The 22,505-nt window shown below is 46.0% G+C and overlaps 1 protein-coding gene across 1 annotated transcript in view; it reads right to left on the bottom strand.

Annotated features, from left to right (window-relative positions):
- Positions 1-1,184: 1,184 nt before the first annotated feature.
- LOC125757730 (SKI family transcriptional corepressor 2-like) overlaps positions 1,185-22,505 on the bottom strand; it is a 206,900-nt gene continuing 185,579 nt past the window's right edge. The window contains exons 2-5 of the mRNA XM_049413771.1: positions 21,589-21,889; positions 18,216-18,639; positions 17,581-17,690; positions 1,185-16,459 (exon numbers count right to left, since the gene is read on the bottom strand). Of these exons, the coding sequence (XP_049269728.1) occupies positions 16,152-16,459; positions 17,581-17,690; positions 18,216-18,639; positions 21,589-21,739 (993 nt within the window). The 5' untranslated portion in view covers positions 21,740-21,889 and the 3' untranslated portion in view covers positions 1,185-16,151. The remainder of the gene's footprint in view (positions 16,460-17,580; positions 17,691-18,215; positions 18,640-21,588; positions 21,890-22,505) is intronic.

Consider the following 22,505-nt stretch of genomic DNA (forward strand, 5'->3'; position numbering starts at 1 on the left):
TACGGCTCAGAACAATGCTGCAGGCAATTCGACACTCGTAGCGCATGCATCTGTTTTTGTTATACTAGACGAAATTTAGCTAAAACACCCTGCATACTTCACGACTATATTTACGCTGAGAAATGTCCACGCTAAGGCGGCGTGCATTTATTTATTTATTTATTTATTTATTTATTTATTTATTTATTTATTTATTTATTTATTTATTTATTTATTTATTTATTTATCGCGCCACCATCGCACGGATTATTTCTTTCTTCGTCCCAAAATTACATTTCGGCTGCAGTGAGCGGTTATGGTGAACGGTTTCTCAGAAACCTTGAACAAATGCTCCTTGCATTTCCCTCTCCTTCGCTCCTTCAATACTCACTCACTGTTTCGTGGACTTTCTCTGTCACCGATGTGCAAGCCCAATTCTTCTTGAAGCATTGGTATTTGTTTTGCTGGATAGTATTTAACGATGGCCGGTTCCACTCACCTCATTTGCTGACCGATCAGCAGCGCAACGACGAAGGGTCCAGATTCTTGGCATGTGTTAACGACATTCGCTTATCTGAGAACTATAGTGAACTAGAACCAACTAGTTCACTATACTGAGAACGTTCACTGTGTATGTGGTTATGTCCATATAGCTTGAACGTTGAGAGGTGACAAGATTACATTGAAGCAATGTTTAAACTAGAAGCGACCTCTGGATGTCGATCTACGTAACGGTAATCATTGGCAGCGCGTATACGTGTTTACGACCGTCTTTGGTACGACGCTTCTTGTTTTTGTTTTTTTTTTTTGCAATGAGAGGATATACAGGCGATGTGCTTTCCCTTCAGATGCTCGTCATCTGTTCGACACATGTAACTGGAGAGCGCTTGGCCATGCACTTGCGAGAGGTGCGGAGTCAAGGCTTCCGCAAATTAAATAGGTTTACTGCGCATTTGAAATTCAAGAACACACGACGAGAATTCATCTCTTTTGCTTTACGCTTTATTATTTTGTGTGCGGATAAGTTGGTCTCTTCCTCTCTCTCTCTCTCTCTCTCTTTTTTCATAACGTGAGTTGTAGCGGGAGTGCGTTTTCATCCACTCAGCCACATCTAGTCAGCCAGTCTTGTGCGGGCGGGTAGCAGTGCACAGTGGTACTGAGGAAGATAAACAAGGAAACGAAATAACGATGAGAGTCCGAACGAGTTCAGTTTTACGAACATCGTTTTATTACGCTAAATAATTCGTTTCCTCCGTCACGGACAACAATACACTGGAATTGGTCAACACTGTGAAACGTCAAAGGTGTATGTACAGACAGCCTCGATTGCTCGCTCGCTTCCAGCTCTTCTTCATGAACAGACTCCGCTAACAGTTTCCAATGAGCGAGCGTCAAAATTGTTCCGGCGAGACAAGGAGCCCACCGAGGCCGACCAGTCAACAAGTTTACCGTTTTATTTTCGTACAGAGTGAAAGAACAAATAGTCCTGCACATGACATCCAGCACTCATCATAACAACTAACAAGTGTCACGATGAAGGATCAAGACAAACGCCGATCACACGATATTTAGTAATATTAATGTTAATGAAGCTTGAACAGTCTCTTTAGTGCATTCTTAATATCGTTTCATGCAGTACAGCTGCAAGTGAATTTACACAAGTATTTCCCGCTTAGTCAAAGTAGTGTCTCATATAAAATTGAATAACTATATGAAACGAGGTCTTATAATAATTGTTATTAAAACAAATATTAGCTGTGGGTGCACATTAAAGTTATTTAGCTAAGCTGATAACTTGTGCAAGTATTTAATACTTATAGCGACAACTTATGAGGAACAATACTAAGGGTGTATGTGGTTAGGTGTTTAGGGTCACGTTGTCCGACGTACTTATGCGACTCTCATAGCAAAGCGCATTGAAAGCCAAACCGTTAACATCGCCAAATATTTTGTGCTCGGCGTTTTTCTTAGCCTTTCGTCATGCTCCGTCCCCAACCCGACGAGATTCCATCAATGCACCCAACAGGTATCACGTGACAATTTCAACAGGTGTCACTTGACACATACACCCACGAGTTCTTGCGGGATATCCAAAGAACGTGTGATACTACCGACGTCACACTATTTCGTTGCAGCGACCATCGGAAGAAACATGCTGCATGTTAAAACATTTATCTGTCTTTTGACAGTCGAGTTCGGAAAATGCGCATGCGCGGGTGTAACGTATTTTCGAGCGAAACGCACAGTAGAAATTTTCCCATTGTCGTCTCCCAGTAAACTTCGTTGATGGCTGAACGAAAGATTCGGAAACAACAAACATTGCCGTTCATTGTTAACGTTCGTGGCACGGGTAGCTTTGTACGCACCTGTGCAGTGCTATTCACAAAGCCTCAAAGCGCACGTGGACCATCTATGTGGGATCCTACACATTAGAATGTTTCAGTGCTCGTGTGTCCGCTCTTTGACGTGTCCTCGTGTGTTTGCGCTGTGCTGCAAGATGGTTCCAATTAACAGTGCACCGCACTGTTCATATTATTGTTCAAATGAACACCTTTTGCGGGAACGGCTGAGGGCTAAGCAGTTCAATTAACTCGGTTAGCCCAGAGAAGATCGAATACGGTGTTCACTTCAGTGTAATGGCGCAGCGTATGTCGTACATCCATGTTTCCTAAGTTACGCCGTCATCGTGCAGATAGCTTCCCCTATGGTTCCGGTAAATGCGTTTCAGCACACGCCGCTATGATTGACTTGAAATTCTTGCTAACAGCAGTACGCAAGAAGAGGCATACGATGAGAGAAGGTCGACGTATGGATTCAACATCAGCATAGTTGTTGAGTCTATTGTTTTAAAATGATTTAATTTTATTTCCCCACTTCACTTTCTTTTTCTGCGAATTTTTCTGCGCGTGTTAGAAGGGCTACGTGGTATGTACTTTTAGACATAGGTTGTGCATGAAAAACAAAAACAGTTTCACACGGGCACACGTATAGGCATGTGCGTCCGTTGAGTGTTTTAGGATAGAGTTACTGTTTAACATTTACTGGTATTGTATCTCCCGAACTGTCTGTGTACAGAAAGCCCTGCGCATGCGCTGTCAGTGGCAGGTGATATCAGTTACAATATACATAGCGAAGTATTTTGCATCCATAAAGGTGCTGATTTTCCCCATGGTTAACACTTTTGTTATTAAAGGGACATTAAAGGCAAATATTAAGTCGACATTGATTGTTGAAATAGAGGTCCAGAAACCTCGTAGTGCCACTTTTGTGCCAAGGAAGTGCTTATTTTGAAAAAAAATCACGTTTTAGTGGTCCACATCGCATTAGCGAACTTCAGATCACCCACCTGAAAGCGGTCTTTCTCATGTCACTGTTGCCGTGCCCAACGTTGCCCGCCTTTACTGCGCGGCGGCGTGCACTGGCGGCGTGCACCATTCGGGCATCCGGCAACATCACATGCATGCGGCATGTTGTCGAACTTCCTGTCAGAGCGACTTTCACGAGCGCGCAAAACACACGCGGCAGTACGCGATACCGAAACTACCACTGAGACGCGACCGCGTGAGCGAAGCAGGGCGCCGGGCGAAGCGCAGTTCGGCGAAAACGGAACCTTCGAATCACGCGCGCCGTTGCTCACGGCAACGCCAAAGATATTCTTTTTCCATGAATCAAACAGAAATGAACAAGCAGCATTTTATTACGTCTCTTGATGCACGGAAGGTTTTTTTTTATTGCAGCTAGTTTGATTGCGAGTGATTAATTGTAGTCGGACTCTCTCACGTCATCGGGATCACTTCCAAAATGTTCCGCTCGTGGCGCTCATCGTGTGATACATTTAGCTCAATTTCTCGGCAAGTAGGGCACTGCTGTTGATAATATTGCCGTTTTAGACGTTGTCATACATTGAGCTTTCTCTCTGACATAAATTGTTATTTGCCTTTAGTGTCCCTTTAAGGTTTTAGATCGAATCGTACGGACTGACTAATGAAGTTCTTTTTTGGGGGTATTTTCGTGGCAAGAAAACAGGAACACACAAGAATAGACGACACAAAAGCAGCATGAAGCAGTAAACGAAAGACATGAAGACTACACGAAATAAAAGTTCATAGTGTCACTATCAAACTCCAGTTTGTGATATTTCGGTGTGCCACAGGCAGTAGAATTAATACACAGATGTCAGTTCGGCTTCTCTTATTACATGCGTAGCCTGAGCTATCTGTCGTATATAGCGTATACAGCAATTTTACACTTTGATCTTGGCCGAAAGGCGGGAAAGGACACCGAGAAAACGTTTTGTTTTGTTTTTATTATCTCCAGTGGTTTTCGGTCTCAAATCTTTTTGTACTTTTGGTCTTGTTTGTCATGCGAAGAGTAGTATAGCCGGCACCAATGAAGGCGCCGGCTACTCCTGTACGCTCTTATATACATTCTTGAAGGCAAGAATGTGCTGCCGTGAGCCAAACCAGCGTGTTTAAAGATACAGCATTTATTTTTTAACTGTAATGACGTTATCACGTCTCCTGCTCTGCCTTTGTCCTTTGAATGGTGTACACCTGCACCAAATCACGCTGTTAGTTAAGCGATTCACTTGATGTGCTATCAACATATGCCTCCGAATAGAACAACACATCGACACAAGCATTCTGAGAAAGAAGTGAAGAGAGAAGGAAAGCAAAAAAAAAAAAACGTGGATATAGAGTAAGGAAACAAACTTGGAAATTTCCTGTATCTTCTTCTCGTTGCACGCTTGTTTGTGCGTATGCTGGGAAGTACGCTTTACGCTTGAAGTACTTCCTCGTCATCCGAAAACAGATGCGCTTATAGCGTAAAGTGTTTGTAATTTGGCAATACTTTGCAAATGCCGAATCAGTTGAAGAGACTGACTGTTGCTGTGTTTCTGCCTTCCTCCACTCACCATGTCATATTGAACAAACCAGTCAGCTCACACTACGACTCGCATGCGTAGTTCTCACCCACGCTGATGTAATGTCTTTAAATATAGCTGGCAGTGAGTTAGTCGGCAAGTTTCTAAGTGATTAACTTATTATTATTTTTTTTTTACGAAGGAAGGTTGTCAGTCTCTTCTCACGCTCTTTACGTATCGAGACATGTAACGCCAAAATCGGAGTGTCAAATACTTCGCAATCGCGGATGCAACTTACCCTTAAAGACCAAGCCTATGGCGTCGTAGTGATGTTAAAACAGAGCCACTTTTAAATGGAAGTAATAACGGGTAGATAAACTGACATGTGGATAAATAAATTTTAGAGATGAAGCCATATCAGATGGAGATCGACGACACTTCTACTTACCGTGATCTTTTATCATATCAAAGTCAGAAAGCTCTTGTTTCTTCAGTTACATTGTTTGCACGCGAGTCAGCTGGTAGGTGTACTTTTGCAGGCGATCTTAAGCATATGAAAGGAGAGAGACATCAAAAGAAGTTATCACGTGAGCCGCATACGTCTAACTAGCTTGCAGCGTACGAAGCAATTCTTTATCGATGGTCGTGATCCTTACCTCAATATTCCGCTAAAGGTATCGCCGATTCCTTGTTAAGTGCCTCATGTTGAATGACATGTTTTGTGATTGTACTGGGAGATGACACTAACTATAGAAATATTAGCATCTGCAGCTTTAGAAGCACATAATAAGTAGGTGAGTTTTTTTTTTGTATTGCTTATATCTATCCCACGGTCTGCGCGAATAAGCACAGTGGTTTTAACAACACGGCTATCAACGGTCAATACTCTCGTTTCCTATACGAACGGTTCTAGCAAAATAAAGATGCGCGGTCATTTTTTTTTTCTTCAACTGTCCTTAAACTTTGCAAGATGCGCGCTTACGCAGTGTGCTATAGGGTGAGGCGGGGTCTTTCACGAGTTGTTTTGCACAATCACTGGTCACACACTGTACGTTGGGCGCACGCCGTTAAACTTTATACATAATAAGAGTCCTTCGTTAATCAAAGCCGAAAGTGGCACGAAAGAAGAGAGACCTCACTTCACAACACTTCAACGTACACACGCGTCGTAAACACGGGAAAAAATACGAACGTGCAGTAAAACACAGCGCACAGCACAACAACGTCGTCGCGATTGTACATGATACAACTCCCACGTTTTAAGCACACTAAAAAAAGAAAAGAAAAGAAAAGTGAACACGCGATAACGTGCGCGTGAAACGAGCAAACAACGTGCGAGATGAAATGCACTCTCTTCGCCAGTCTCTGTACTCCGCACACTGCGCCCGTGGCTCCACCTGCCACAACGCTTACGTAACACACCTTCGCTCCAGTCACTTGAAAACGACGTGGATTCATCGAACACTGTACATCCTCTTTCGCGAAGAAATTGTAATGATAAACGGCGGAATCGGAACATACACGATGCGACAGGAAGAAGAAAGCTAACTATAACAAACACTTATAATCACAACGATGAGCTTAATGTCGCTAGTACAACTGTTTATGCATTGTTCCTTAATGTCGCTAGTACAACTGTTTATACAATGCTCCTTCGTGAAGCGCAAGAGAAACCTCAAGAGATCAAGAAAACAAAAAACAAAATATCCCGCTTGGGCATCCGTACCTCGGCGTTGTATTGGTTTTATGGAATCTAGTGGGATGATTTGGTACATAAACACATATACCTCACGAGACATCGAGAGAGAGAGACGAAAGTAGAACAACATAAAAGATTACATGCCCGTCGTATTTTTTATAGGATGTACTGGGATCATTTGATGATTTGGTACATAAACCCTTTTACCTGACGAGAGAAAGAGATTAAAGTAAAACGGCAAAAAAGAATTACACGCCCGTCGTCCTGTTCAATGAAGCAATTATGCAAACGACCGTCACTTGTGCCGAGATAGAGAAAAGGTTGCTGATCGCTCTCCACTCTCGTGGGAGCAGAAACCAAGCGAACGCCTTCTCGTACGTAGAGCCTCTCGACGAGTCTCATTTTCCATGGCTCATCGCTAATGTTTACGCTGGTGCTCACGAAACACTCCGCGCATCTCTCTCGTTCAAGCAGACAAAAAAAAAAGGATGAGTTGTACAACATCGTTCTGCCATTTGCGCGAATAGAGTGTGCATATAGCTCGAGAAGCAAGCTGCAAGCTGTTCGAGATCTGTATACGCATAAACAGACAAAGCTCACTACCCCGTCCCAAAAGCATCTTTTGATGGGCTGATCGACTGCGATTGTTTCGTCTTCACAACCGAAAGCGATTTCTTTCTATGGGGTGGTAATTGCGTACGTTGAAGTGGCTCTGTCGATAGCGATGAGCGATTCGTCTCGTACGTGTTTTTCTTCGAACTAAGTTTAACTCGATTCCTATTCGCACGCTTGTAGATAGGTGCAATACGAGAAAGAAGCTCTCTTCTTTTTTATGGATATACGCTAGAGTTAATACATATATTAACTTTTCTGTGTGTATGTGTGCGTGTATGTGTTTTTGGGGGGTCGGGGAGGGGTGAGGCGGACGGGTGATGACTTGATCTGGCTGTCTGAGGGGAATCACGCACCCGAGCAAATATTCGAAACAGGATGAGGGACGTTACTGCTATAACAAAGAGTTCGGACGCTATGAACAGATTAGAATAAAATGCGACGACGTTACACACAGCAATACCCGTAGAAGGTAACAATACATTATACATATAACATGAAGGTTTGTATTAAGAAAGGACAAAAAAACAGAAAGATAGCCGGTGTGTTGAACTGCGATAGAGGATATAACGCCCGACAATAACAAACAGGCAAGGCCGCTACATGTCTCGCCTGCCAGTTTCCAAAGTTAATAATAATTACTTGGGTTTACATGCTAAAATTACGATATGATTATGAGGCACGGCGTAGTGAGGGGTGTCATCTTAGCCTATACGCGTGACGCTAAGTAAACAAATATAAAACATTGTACGTCGATAAAGGACAGAGCTGGCGGATAGAACAGAACTGACCGGCAGCGGCCGGAGGAGCGTAATTAAAACACGTGGCACAACGCATTAGGAAAACAGAGAGGGCGAAACTTCCAGGCCACTCGACCTTATGAACAGGAGACGCAGACAGCTGTCAAACAAAATGATGCCTCACGCTTGACTTGTCACTGTCAGATGTAGAGCAGTCACTGAAAATAAAAATAAGAACGCAGTGGCGATCGATCGACCTAGATTGCGTTGAAGCCTTGCACATGTAGTGACAGCAGCGCCTGAACACAGCGACTGGTGAGAGCAAAACAGGAGGCATGCCTTGTACAAACACCAGAACACCTTCGTTCTCTAATCCCTATTGAGGAGTGTTTGAGATGTGCACAGTCTATATAGTGACGCATTTTCGTTGGTACAGGGACTGTGTGCGATCGAGATCAAAAGCGGGAACATTTATGTACGCTTCAGAACCCATGTTCATATAAAGCTCTCACGCTAGAATCTCCCGTAAGAGATAGATAGATAGAGAGATAGAGAAAAGCTAGTCTTGATGCTCAACAAGTCGCTTGCCAAGGCCGCTAACCAATGATAGCCCACGAGCGCTTACCGAAGACGGTCTCTTTCTGTTACCTTCATGTTTCGGTAATAGAAACATGGTGTTGTCGCTCGGATTCACGATGACGCATGTCCATGTCACAAACTTCCTAATTATGGTAATTTTCAACATAACTTGTTTTCTTTCTTTCTTGCAGCGTGGAGCGCGATTCTAAGTTAATATTCTTTGTTTCTCCGCACATAATTTGTCTCTCGCATCTTTTAAAATCTATTTTCCACGTTCTGCACGCTACAGCACCTGTCGCCGTAAATTCGTTCGACCATAAAATGCGTAGCAGCGAGCCTCGCCATTTTTCTCTTGGGGTGCGTCAGAATTTTTAAGCCTGTAGCCAACGCGAAAACGAATACGACACAAAGAGTAGAATGACTGTACACGTATTGATAAGTCTTGACGGGAACAGCGACGAAAACGTCTGGTGCAGCGAGTCTGAAGTGCGTACAGCGCCGGAGTTAAGTTCGTTTCGGTTCCCGCGCGTAAGCTGGTTACGCGCGCAAGTTTCTAGGCGAACCGGCTTAAGGCTCCTGCTGCGAAGAACAAGGGGGCGTGATGAGATGAAAATGGAGGGGCGAATGCTTTCACTTCGCTGAAGACTGTGCCATTTCTTTTTCTTTTTGAGAGCAGCTAAGAAACTTTCCCCTCTTGCCTGGCCGTGAAAACGTAGAGAACCATTCTGACGAAATTTTTATGCAAAGTATGCCTGACTTCGCTGTAGTTGTTTTCGGGGAAGGTCCGTCGTTAAGGTCTGCAGCACGTGCCTTCGGATATCATGCATGCTCGAGAAGTCGTTGAGAGGCCGGAGATGAATACGTAAAGTGCATTAGTTACCGGGAGCTCGATATGGAAGGAGAACGACAGTGAGAAGACGTGTTATTGCCGCCAATTTTACTCCACCGTGAGCTGGTAAACAGGTGTGCGACAGTGAAAACGATAGTAAAAGAGCTGGCGGGAGTGCAAGCCAGCTCGTGTGCTCGGTTATGACGTTGTACTTCTGAGAACGAGGTCGTGGGTTCAATTTCCGGTTGCGGAAGAATCGTGTTTTGGAGAGCCTCATGGTTAATCTGATTTCTTTGACTACGGCATTCCACGCCTACTCTTCATGTTGCGTGAGGCGATATCCAATATTTAAATTTTCGGTTCTTTCTTATTATAAGTGAAGCATGTACTTTTTCCTTGCACTCTGGTTATGGCGCATTACAGCTCGAGTGATTAATTTATAAGGACAGTACGCTGTTCGTTATTGTGTGATGTAGCGTATGCGCGTTGCTTTTGAGAGTGTACGTGTTTGGGTTAATTCGTAACAATTTATTGTTAGTTTATTCGCGCACCACTTAGTGGACGAGGACAACAATTGAACAGACGCAAGCGCAATCGCTTGTGTTCGCTGTCCATCGTTCAACACATGGCGTTTTTTTTTAACTCATTAAGACATTTAGCTGGGCTAAATTTACTGACTTGATGAATCGTTAATACTAGCGAACACACTCTACAGACTACACAGAACGACACTAGCGGTTGTCTTGTGTCGCTCATGTGAGTTCGCTAGTATTATGCAGTCATAGTTTGTTCAACTCCCGCGTGTGGTATACTTGCACTTCTGTAGACACTCTGACAATGGGACTGAAGGTGATGAAATGCGTACTTAAAGACTGAAAGCTTTATCCTACTAAGAATTAAACTACGGGATTTTAACGCGTCAAAACCACACTCTGATTATGAGAAATGTATATCATACTCGATATTCATCAATGAGGGTTAGGAATCTCGGCAGAACGCTTCGCAGCTCAAATAATTTGACTTTCAATACATCGAAGCAGCAGCATGCGTAGGTGGTATATAATGCCTCTGCGAGACGACAATGCGCTGAGGCAATGCGTCTGGAGCGACAGACTGAATGTAAGGTCTGTCAACACAGGTGTAGGTGCACATGCACGTGTATCTGTGCTTGCGACACTGACGGCCCAGAGTCCTCAGTGGAAATGCAACTTGAGAACAAAAGAAAAAAAAGGCGAGGTCTCTGCGTGTACCGTTCCAACGACGGTGTCGAAACCTCAGCCACCTCCCGTACAGGAAAACCCGGCGCTGTCAACGATTGTTTCTTCAACACCCGCTTCCTACAGCGCAGCGATATCACTAAATCCGCAGTGACTTCAGTGTTGCCCACGCTTCACAGTTTAGATACGAACGTCGGGTTATCAGTGCATTTTGGCCAGTGTCAAGATGCGCCATATTGTAAGTTTTGATTGGCTCATAGGGCTTCTACGCGTGTTCTCCAATTGGCTCAAGATGCCGATGTGGTGGAACTTTGTGGGGCGCTACTTTGCAGAGTCTGGAATGGCAGCTCACACTTGCATGGTTTTGTGTTCATGAAAACCGCCGTTTTGCGGCCTCGTTCGAAGTACTGATGGCCGCGAGGATGCTTTATTCACAGGGGCGCTGAAGTGGCCTAACCTAATCGAAAGACCGCGACGGTGTCTGCGTATTATGAAACTCAATGGTGACTCACGGTCGTAGGGACAAAATGGACGCAGTGCTTAAGAACGAACGCATGTGACGCGGTAGTGAGCTTCTTTCTTTTGTTTTCCTTCGTGTATTATATGTCTCATTTCACGTTTGCTTTTATATGTTACAGCGCACACAGAGGTTATCACTATTCTTCGAAGATGTACGCTTACGGAAACACTGTACCGCACAGGCAGTGTACAAGATGGAGTTGTACAGTCGGGATTAGTAGACCGGACAGACGACACGTAGGCCTCAGCATTCGTGCAATGAACGAATGTCTTCAAACGAGATGGGCGCTATTCGAGAGGCGTGACAAAGGAACGACGCTGTGGATGGGCCTTGTCCAAGTGACAATATCTACGGCGCTTGGGAGAGAACCTTGTTTACCGACAAGAGATCCTGTGAAGGATCGCCAAAGTGGGTGACGTCAACAGAGACAGCGTGTGAGTTCGTAAATTTCATCACGCTATTTTACGAAAAGCTTCGGGAGCACTGACATTAAGTACATCTTATAGGCAGGTGAGAATTATGTACAAGGATCAGGAGTTTAACCCGTATGTGAACTATAATTAAACAATGGAGAGCATCGATAGCTTAAAATTAATGAGAAGGTTATAGGGCTGCAAAATAGCCCACCGCACGATGGGATAAGTTCGAACCGAAGGAGCATGCATGCATTTCCATCTAAAGCGACTGTAGGGGATGTGCGAATAGTTATGCTTGAGATTGAATCGGTTGCGGATCGAACATTGCCAGAAGCAAATCGAATCGAGCCGAACATTGAATAGTTTCCGAATATTTGTGCCAATATTGAACAAATGTTTTTACAATTAACATAAACCGATGTTCACATCCTATATCGTTCAAAATTTGAGAACTAAAAGCACATATGAAGAGTCATTCAGATGCAAAACAAGCAGATTCTCTGTGTGCACAGAACTCTTCGGAGTTTGTGAGCGATCGTTTCACAGCCGGTAAAGTCTGACCGACGTGTAGCCTGCTGTGCTGGGTTTTAGACGTCATGTTTTACGCGTATACCAAGCCTGTAGGTATGCACTTTGTCGTACTTTTGCGCCAGTTTTGTGTTTATTTTGGTGCAGCTGACTTTTTGGCAGTCAGCTACAAATAAGGTACACATGTCCCTACAAATGGCGGTTATGGGATTCGAAGACAGCGTCGAATATGATACTTTTTGACGCAACGGTAAAAAAAAAAATGTTCACATGTTCGCACACTGTTCGCATATTCGCACATCCCGTAGAAGCGAGATTTGTCTCGAGTAATATTGGAATCATATCCTGCAAACTATACTTTGTCGAGCTTTCTCACGCAGGCGATATCTTAATAGGCAGTGTTGCGATGTATGATGAATCCGACACCGGGTCAGACTAAAGACTGTGAGGACCACGAGCCAGTGAACATCATGGTAGCCTCTCTCGATCGGTACTTCATTGTCTATTCAAGACACATTGCTGGCGTATTCAGATATCATTAAAAACATGTCAAATGCGCATGGACTTTGTCAGAGAGTAAGTATGTGAAAAAAGAAGCATTTAAGCGCTAGATGGTTGTATTAATTTGTTTTATTATACGTTAGTTTTTGAGAAGGCTCTTTTGCACATGAACTATACACGTCACCGGTCTTTGGCTGCTCACCTAGCCTCCCCATTAATATACTGACGCTGCAGTGAAGCAGCAAGTACATTCCACGTACTTTAGAGGTATTCGGGGCGTCATCCTAAATTGGTACGTACACTGGACGTCGCGTGACAGGTACACTAATAAGTAAAAAAGAAAAGCACCTCAAACCTTGCGGTGCTCTTTTCTTAGGGCCTGAATACGATACACCAAATCGTGCAATGCAATGAAAATAGGTAAACTTCTATAAAGTTTGGTTTTGTGTGTTTCACGTAGCCTACTTCGTGTGTATAATATTACCTATAAATACTTGTACTTTCATGTAGCAGAAAGCTCTGAAGAGTTGCTCATTATTGTCTTGTACTATATACTTAAGTCAAGTTGAAAAATATGAACACTTTGTATGCCATCATACATTCCCCATAGAACCCTGCGTGTATGTTTTTTTAAAGAATGAATGATAAGAAATATATCGGTGTTAAAGTTATTGTCTTAGTCTATATTTTTCGCCTCTGCATGTTTTGCAATACTTGTTGTAAACCCCACCGAACGAATGAAGTAAGAGTCGCTGCTTTCCAAAATTTCAAGATGAGAAGTTCCAAAAAGATACAAGAGTTTAACAGCTACGCGTTGATAAACCGATATGTTGGTGGTTTGGAGGCCTTAATGATTTGATTTGTACGTTAGGACTTGCTTTCAACTTTAATTGCGTTGCGCGAAATTAAAGGTAATGAGAAATACGCTTTTCATTGTAGCACTAAAGGCGCGTTCACACTTGGCGTCGAAGAGGGCGAAAGCGGCAAAACTAACCGGAAATACGCTGGCTTTGCCGCCGTATAGCGGCCGGAAAACCACGCCGCGAGCCCGACGCGAAAGAAATCGGTCAGAGATCGATTTTTTTCCGCCACGCGATAGCAGAACGCCTTTCCGCTTCACTGGAAGCCGTACTTTGGGTGCGCCAGCTTATAAACCACGTGATGTAAACATACGGCCGCAGTTTCGAAATGGCGGCCAAGAAGTCAGCGGTGGTTCGCATCGGCGCAATCGGAAACTACTCGTGCAGCACGACAAAGCTCACAGCCTTTACAAGGACGCGTTCCCCAAGAGCCTGATTTGGATTAAAATTGCGACCACCTGGGGTTCTTCAACGTGCACCTAAATCTAAGTACACAGGCCTCAAACATTTTCGCCTCCATCGAAAATGCAGCCGCCGCGGCCGGGATTCGATCCCGCGACCTTCGGGTCAGCAGTCGAGCGCCATAGCCACTAGACCACCGTGGCGGGGCCATGTGAACGTTTTCAACGCGCGCGAACGTCGTTTTCCGGTCGCTCTGGCGTTTTCGCTTTCTCTTCGCTTCTCAAGTGTGAATGCGCCATAACTACGGACGACCCGCGATGTCCATTTCTTCTTATGTCGGAATATACGCTTCACAGTCGTATAATAGCTCCGGAAAATGTACCGTTTGCATTGGCGAACTGCTGCGGATGATTCTTTTTCTTCTTACGTAACTCTCGCGTACTGTACAACGATAAACGTAGCGTGTTTTTACGGTTATACGACTATATATAAGTTCACGATAGCAACGCGGTCACTACTGCGATATCACAACGGGATCACACAACATCATACTGTGCAGAGAAGGAGTGCAGCACAACGATGCGACAAGGTTTAACACTATACAGTTATACGTACAACTGCCTACAGGCGGCGCGAACAGCGCCCTCGCCAGTCAATCACTTATGTCTCTTATGATGGCACTCGTAAGCAAATAGGCATGTAATACTCGATCGCACCGATAACGAGGAAATTATATGGTGTATACATTCGTTACTATGTGTCACAAGCAGAGCGTTCGGCGATGACAGCGACATCAAGAAAAAAAAAGAAAGAAACGGAAATATGCGTATATGTGTACATTTATAGTATACACTCTACAGGTGGTAATGACATAGAGAAAAACACTTGTTCTATACATCACAGAAGGGTAAAAGAATGACTATACCAAACGAAATGCGCCTCGAGATGATGCGAGAGGCATCGTTGTCATCGCTACATAATTGTCTACAGGCAAAGGCTATCAGCACATTTGCAACGTTGTAACGGAAAAGGTGCCATGGGTTAGGAAACGTTTACCTTTCTGGCCATGCTACTACGTTTATGATGAAAAGAGCTACACTGTAACATGAAGAAAGGAAAAAAAAAAAGAGACGGTCAGTCTGAAAAGTGCCGCCCATTAGTCGTTTGCTACAAAGCTCACTTCCTTTTATTTTTGCTTATGCGCTTCATCGTCGACACAAGCTATTAATCGATGTTCGCACGCTTCGCAACTTCCGCTGACGATCGCTTCGAACGGTCACCTGTAGAAGCGATCGAAACGACCCTGTCATTATCACTTATGAAGCTCCTCGTTATACATATCACCAGTATCAATACCATGCTGTTCCAGCGACGGCACGCTTAGCTATATGCGCGCAGCCACTGTTGCGAGCATTTGTGTGCACTCGACATGATATCCTATTGTCCCATTCGCTCATTTTACAGCGCTTTTTATCCTTACGCCGGAAACACCTCGCCACACACGCAGCTTCTCAGACGCGTAAACAGTCTTCTAAACTCTGAAAGATGTGCCGGAATACGTTTTCTCTAACAACGCAGTACCGCTCAGGAAACATCCTCGCCTAAGAAATATATCTCAGTGCCAAACATGAGCAGAGTTAAAAGGCGACCAAAGGCTCTCGCTGCTGCAGAGTTTTCCTACGGTCATGTTCAAGGCTGAGCTGAGAGCGGCATAGCGCTCCGCTTTTATCTTTTTTTTATATATATATGTTTCACACCAACATCATTGTTATCGTTTCCGTCATGTTGTGTTGGACACTGCTTTACTCTATTCAACAACAGAGGCGGAACACCGCTGCTTTCCCCAAGAGTATTGATTGCGGCCGCTGGCACCGCAATTATACACTAATGAACAATACGCTCAGCATCAACTGGTCCCTACCCGCCCGTCTTCAATGAGACACAGGGAAACGGAAGGTTTCAGTTAAGGAGGCCAATTGGGAGAAATCCTAAAACAACTTCTGACTCACGCACAAGCTGGACGAGCAGTAGTTTCTCGTCTCGTGTCACAAGCGTTTAAAAGAGTTGCAAAAACGTTCTTCAATTTTTGTTCAGCAAATGTGCGCTCTTCCAAAGCGATGACTGTAGCCTGCCATTCTACCCGTCTTCGCAAAATAAAGCTAAAAAAAGGTGTGCCAGAGACACCGAGCTTGAACGTGCATGGTCTCTCCCGTCTCGCTTCGTAGTTAACAGAAAAAAAAAGGGCGCGAACAAAGCTCTAGCGTTCGGTGACACTTTCCAGCGCCGCTTGGGCGCTGTAATTCGAAGCTGAGATATTTGGGGGTGTCCACCGCGGTGAGCCAGCCTAAACGAAAGCCGCGTACGGCCAGAAAACAAACACCGGTTAGGCCTACGTCGCCGCCGGCTTAGGACACGGGCCTCCGGGCGCCGGTCAGCGAGGAGGCGGTCGTCATGACGGGCGACGAGTTGGGCGTCACCGTGCGCGGACCCAGGTCGAAGTCGTCGTCATCGTCGTCGTCGCTGGAATCGGCCTCGCGCAGCCACGAGGCCCGTGCCGCTTCGTCGGCCAGGGCATCCACGCCGGCGGCCACGCGGTTCTTGGTCGCCGCCTGCGTGCGCTGCGCGAGGCCCCGATCGGACGAGGTCGCCGCTGGCTTGTCCGCGCCCGCCGCGGTCGCGGCCACCGAGTGGCGACGACGCGCGATCTCGGATTCTGCGACGGAGAGGCAAACCGACAGGCGTTGAGAAACACCCCGCTTCAGCTGCTGGGGAATAACAAGTAGGCGTGGTGACAAAAATGCAGAGACGACGGCAAGAGATACACAATGGCTACATTGGCTAACATTCGCGATTAAAGCCCTCGAAGCGTTATGCCTTAAGCAGTACTTTGGTTTGGGCTAGTTGGTGCATGATCGGACTTGTTTAGGAAGGGCAGCGCAAAGACGCAAGGATGAAGCGGCGTCTACTGTGTTCCTTCATTCTTGTTTCTTAGCGCTGCCTCTCCTAAACAACTTATCACTTAGGCGTAAGCGTCATGCCCTAGGCATGCATGCAGATAACGCTGGTGTGTCGTGCTTGGGCGCTTATTTATTGTCATGATTTGTAGTGTCGTCGCAGACCCTTCTTCTCTTTAATTCTTTTGCACATCCTTTGACCTTCCCAACTACAAGGTTGCCAACCGGAGACTTCCTCTGGTTAAACCGTTATAATCACAACGTTAGAATTTACACAGACGTATGTATGCACTTTAGGTTATGTGGCTGTCGTGTACAGGTTGATTCAATATCGTTGGAAGTGCGATACAACACCTACTAGAAACAAAATAACGTGCAAGAGTGGGCTTCTCCTCACAGTTACTCACATAATGGCAAAGCCAGCTTTACAAATACTAGCCACATGTGCGCAGTTTTGAAACGTTCTGTATACGCGAATAGTGCTCTTTATCAACTCCCATCCCATTCTCTTTTTGTCCTGAAGCCAACGTTACCCGGTTGCAGGGTAGCGAATCGGACTTATTCTTGTTGCTTCAATAACCCGACTTTCGTCTGGTTAACTTCCTTGTTTTTCCTCTCTTCTATTTCTCTTTAGACACCGTCAATGCTTGCATCTTTGTCGCGAGTTTAGTGAGTGAGTGAGTGAGTGAGTGAGTGAGTGAGTGAGTGAGTGAGTGAGTGAGTGAGTGAGTGAGTGAGTGAGTGAGTGAGTGAGTGAGTGAGTGAGTGAGTGAGTGAGTGAGTGAGTGAGTGAGTGAGTGAGTGAGTGAGTGAGTGAGTGAGTGAGTGAGTGAGTGAGTGAGTGAGTGAGTGAGTGAGTGAGTGAGTCCAGTTCGCTTACCCAAGTGGCTACCTAGCGTAATGTGGCCAGACGCCTGTGCGGCGGTAAGGTCCAGTGAAGGCCGCCCTCTCCGGCACTGCAGGAATTTCGGCTGGCAGGGCGTCGACTTCCTGCGTCCGTCATCGAGAGCTTCGTGTCAGATGGCTTACAAGAAAATTCTACGGGAGATGTTATCACACATTGTTTTCATGCGCGGAGCTTCCTAGTACAGAATTCTCATCAGCGGAATGAGTGACGTTAAGGGGATTTAACCACAGTGCTCATCAACAATTCAGCAAGAACGCAGCTGATGACTTAACAAAGTATTGAGATTGTAGAAGCTTTTTCTGTGCCTAGTTGATGAACTATAACTGCTGTGATATCATCATAATCTTTACCACCGCCACCAACATCATCAGCCTGTCCTGTGTCCACTGAAGGACGAAGGCCTCTCCCAATGATCGCCAACCCACCCCGTTCTGCGCGAGCCCAATCAATCAATCAATCAATCAATCAATCAATCAATCAATCAATCAATCAATCAATCAATCAATCAATCAATCAATCAATCAATCAATCAATCAATCAATCAATCAATCAATCAATCAATCAATCAATCAATCAATCAATCAATCAATCAATCAATCAATAGTCACCTCCTGTCCGCCGTGGCCGCTCCTAGCAGCCGGCTGCGGTGCTGCTGACGTGTCTCTGCGCCAGTGTCTTCCTCCGGGCATGCGGCCATGGGCGGCGGAGGAGTGTCCCGTCCGTCGGCCTCTTCGTCCTCTTCCTCCTGGTCGTCGTCGTCATCGTCGAGGCGGCGTTCCTCTTCGTCGTCTTCCTCGTCTCCGCCGCCGGGCTGCTGCCTGGCTTGTTGCTGCCTGGCTTGCTGCTGTGCCGCATGGTGAGCCCGCGCGGCTCTCGCCAGCGGCGGCGGCACGGGCGACGGGCTGCGCACGTGCGGCAGCGACGCGGACCGCTTGCGGCCCGGCGGGGGAGTGGACACGGTCGACCGCGGCGGGGCGAGGTGCACGTACTCGGGGGGTTCGCGGAAGCAGAACTCGGACGCACGACGTCCACCTGCGATGCACACACCACGTTAGCGACAGGCGCCGAAGCTGGATTGGGACAGCGTTACAATGACACTACTGAGGGTTCGCCCTGCGCAGCTGGCTACTTCAGTCTGCTCCCATTCTTTAAACGCACTTTCCCTGCACCTCTTACGCACTCTCTGCTTGTTTTCTTCACCTTTTCTCTTACACTGGCGCACTTATTAGGAATAAAGCTTCAGTTGTTAGTCAGCGCTTGTTTGTGTCTCCTTCTCATCTCTGGTTTCTTGTTCTTTATTTTTTGCGCTGTTTCGAAATGAGCCATTACCAAGTGGCCCAGCTTACCACGCTTCTGCACTTAAACGTTCTAACGTAGTAAGAAGGTTCTGTCGTCAAACGTGGTGTATATCATGCTGTTTGAAGTACTACAAAAGAGGAAAGTCACTATAGGTATAGACACTAAAAGAGCGACTACTGAGAAAAAACTAAAGGAAACGCAATAAATTGACCAAGAATTTATTCTATGTTTCTTTACCTGGCAAATTTATTGGTTTTGTAGGATCACCTATAGGTTCACCGATCAGCTTTCCAGGACAATGTGTCCATTTCATTCCAACTCCATTTCGCAATTTCTTGTTCCAATTTTATTTCCATTTCATTTCATTTGTCTTAGAAATGTGGGCTTTTTCTGGAGTCATTACAACTGCGAAGATGTCACTCTAAAACTCTGACATTGTGACAGTTTTACTGCTAACATCAGTTGTCAGTCCAAAAGATGTGGGATGTGTAAGACAACCCCATAAATTCAGAAGTCGTTCATATGCACTGATCTCCTTTTGATGGCAGTTAAAGATACAGAGATAAAAAGTTTTAACGTTTGTCACACACAGAGAAAAAAAAACAACGAAAAATAGCCCCGGTCACAGTATACGTTAGGGATGGTATTGCAACAGGCGCGCATGTTCAGGTGACATTCAACGCCGGGAATTGCTTCGCCTCCCCCCGCCCCCTCCATGAAAAAAAAGAAAAAGAAAGAAAGACTATCTACGAAGCGTACAGCTGTGTCAGTGCACACGTCCGAAGGTCCGCAGTCACGATGAGACGGAAACAAAAGACGTGTGTCCACAAGCAACCATATCGTTTTCTGGGAATACCGACTGCATCGCACAATAACGTGCAAACTTGAATTCCTGCCGAACGCTTCGCGTAGAGGTCGGGGCGCCAGCCAGCCATGCAACAGCGCACACAACAGTTACACAGTTGTTCTTGTTCTAACCATGCAAAGGCTGCAACAGTGCGGCGTACTTATATTCGCTTCACCCTTAGCTATTCAGACACGCAAGACCGCATGACCCTTTCGGTACGCACTGCGTAACGTGTCACTCGACACGCCCGACAGCCTCTATCGAAGGCACTGCGACATTCGTGTCCCGGAGAATGTGACAGGATGTGCTGAGAGGAAGAAGCAAGGCGGGGAACCCGAATGTCGGAGAAGAGTAGCGCAAAGAGAAACGCATTGCGAAAGGAGAGTGGACGTATTCAACGAAGGGACTCCGATGTGCGCAATGAGCACGCAGACGGACAACGGGGGCTCTCAGGTGCTGGCTTTAGGCGAAGCGAGCGTAGGCCTGCATATCAGCCGCAAAAGTGCGCATCGAAATGCGCAGTTTGGTCCGTTGCCTAGGACAACTCCTTTTTTTTTTTGTCGGAATTCAGTAGGTGTAAGGCGCGTCCTCTTTGATCAAGGTACACGGACGGGCATTCGTGGCGTATACGCACAGGACTCGGGTGTAATTACTTGGCGGCGCTTTCACACAGGATATGTCTGCAGCAGGTGACTAGACAATGGGTAGTTCTAATTAAACGCGGCGCCAGCCGAATATTGGTTGCAGAAACTGTCGCGGTGCACACGCTTGCAGAGGCTGTGTTAGCTGCTTTAGAAAACAGATGGGTGGAGACGCGATTGAATGTGTAATGTGTTGATCAGTTATCGCGCGCCCTTTCTTGATACATTGGAGTACTGTAAGAAGAGCGCAAAATTGCAGAACTATATATTGAGAAAGAGCTACAGTAAGTTCCATAACTCACGTTCACTCTGTCTCTTTGTGCTCCATTTTTTCAGCGCTGTTTGATTCACAACTACGGTAACCGCTGCAGCTGCAGAAATTTTATTTTCATTAATATTAATCCAGCCTTCGTTGGTGTAGCTATAGATACGCTACCTTGTTGTTTATAAGAAGATTGACGAACGGATTTACTGGATGCGGTGCCCCTTTGCAAGTGTCCGCAAATACTCCTGTGTTGTTCTGCGAGCGTATGTTTGTGTCGTGACCTGTCTTCTTCACGTCCTCACCTTAAGCTTCCTGGTTTTTTTTTCGTGTGTTCTGCGAGTGACAACCGGAGTGTGCACTGTTTACGCCAGCGCCACTTGGGCATCCTTCTACGGGATCTTGAAAGTAGCGAGGGTTTTATTTCTCGGTGCTAGCACAGAGGGGCACAGCACCCACGGTGAGCTCTTTAGATTGCTTGTAAGCACCATAGGGGTCAAGAGTGCTTAGAGACGACAAATACGGCTTGGCCAGGCAAGTAAGAAGAGCTACATCGCGAAGTGGCGATGAAGATTGATTGTTGCGGCAAGGCCCTCCCTAAAAGAAACAAAAACTGACAATGAAGCTCGAAATAAGTGGCAGAGAAAGGATTGTCTGGCAGAAAGAAAGAAGGGAGACTTAAGAAAAAGGATGACAGAGGAGAACGAGACAGCGTCGTCGTGTACTTCACATACAATGAAACGCAGCCAACAGACGAAGAAAGCAAAGAAAGAGGAGAAGATGACGACGACGTCCAACAAGAGTAAGAAAAAGAACAAAAAGATGGAGGCGAGGGATTACCTGTGCGGGGATTTGCGCAACTAGCGTGCCACAGAACTGCGGATGTAGCTTGTAAGTAGAGAGGTGAAAAAGGATCGCCCGTGTCCAGTCACCTTTCTTGGGCGCTGGTCGCGGCGAGAGCGTTGGCGCGCCGTGCAGGCGGATGACGGGCGTCCGCCTGCTGGCGCCGTTGGAAGCAGGCGATGACGTCAGCGACGACGAGCTGCCCACCGCGGGCTCGCGCCGGGGGCTCGCCTCGCTCATGGCTGCTCTCCCTCGGCTCCCTCCCTGCTTTACGGGAGCAGGAGGCTCGTCGAGGGATGTGGGGGTTCCTCCCCGGATGGCTTGGAGGGAGGAGGATGAGGAAGAGAGGTCAGGCTCGGCGGAAAGGGAGTCGCTGGCCAAGGGCAGCAGCTGCAACACATACGGAGATCGTCTGTGGTCTTTCGAGAACTTGACTCCAATTTTAGTCTAACTCGTGGTAAGGAGTCAAAACGAAATAAAAAATAAAAAAATAATAAAGAGAGAGAAATGTTAATGCGGAAAGGCAGGGATGCTATCCGGAAAAGAAATATCCAGTTTGCTACCCTGCACTGCGGAAGCAAATGAACACTTGCGCCAACGGAAGTAACAGCTGATTTATACATCGTGCCATTATACCAGTTGAGAAAGCATAGTGAAGCGCGAGAAGACAGGGATTCATGTTAAAAGACCGGGCTTGCAAATACGAACGTAAGACAGGGGTCCAGACAGCTGCCCATCAGTAGGCGTTTGTGTTGTCTTGACTTCTCCCTTGTACCCATGTTTGCACGCCCAGTCTTTATGTGTTCCTACCAACAAACTCAGTTCTTTTTTATTCTAATACAGCGATTGAGGTTGACACGCACGAGCACTGACTGATAACTTATTGTATTTCCAGTAGTGCGGTATTTCATGCATCACTGGAAATAAAATCATTTGTGAGTCAGCACTCATGCGTATCCCACTCCGTCCCTGTCCTCTCGCGCTGTTTTTAGTTTCAGTGTGCACC

Source organism: Rhipicephalus sanguineus, chromosome 3 (assembly GCF_013339695.2).
Source record: "Rhipicephalus sanguineus isolate Rsan-2018 chromosome 3, BIME_Rsan_1.4, whole genome shotgun sequence".
Classification (NCBI taxonomy): Eukaryota; Metazoa; Arthropoda; class Arachnida; order Ixodida; family Ixodidae; genus Rhipicephalus; species Rhipicephalus sanguineus.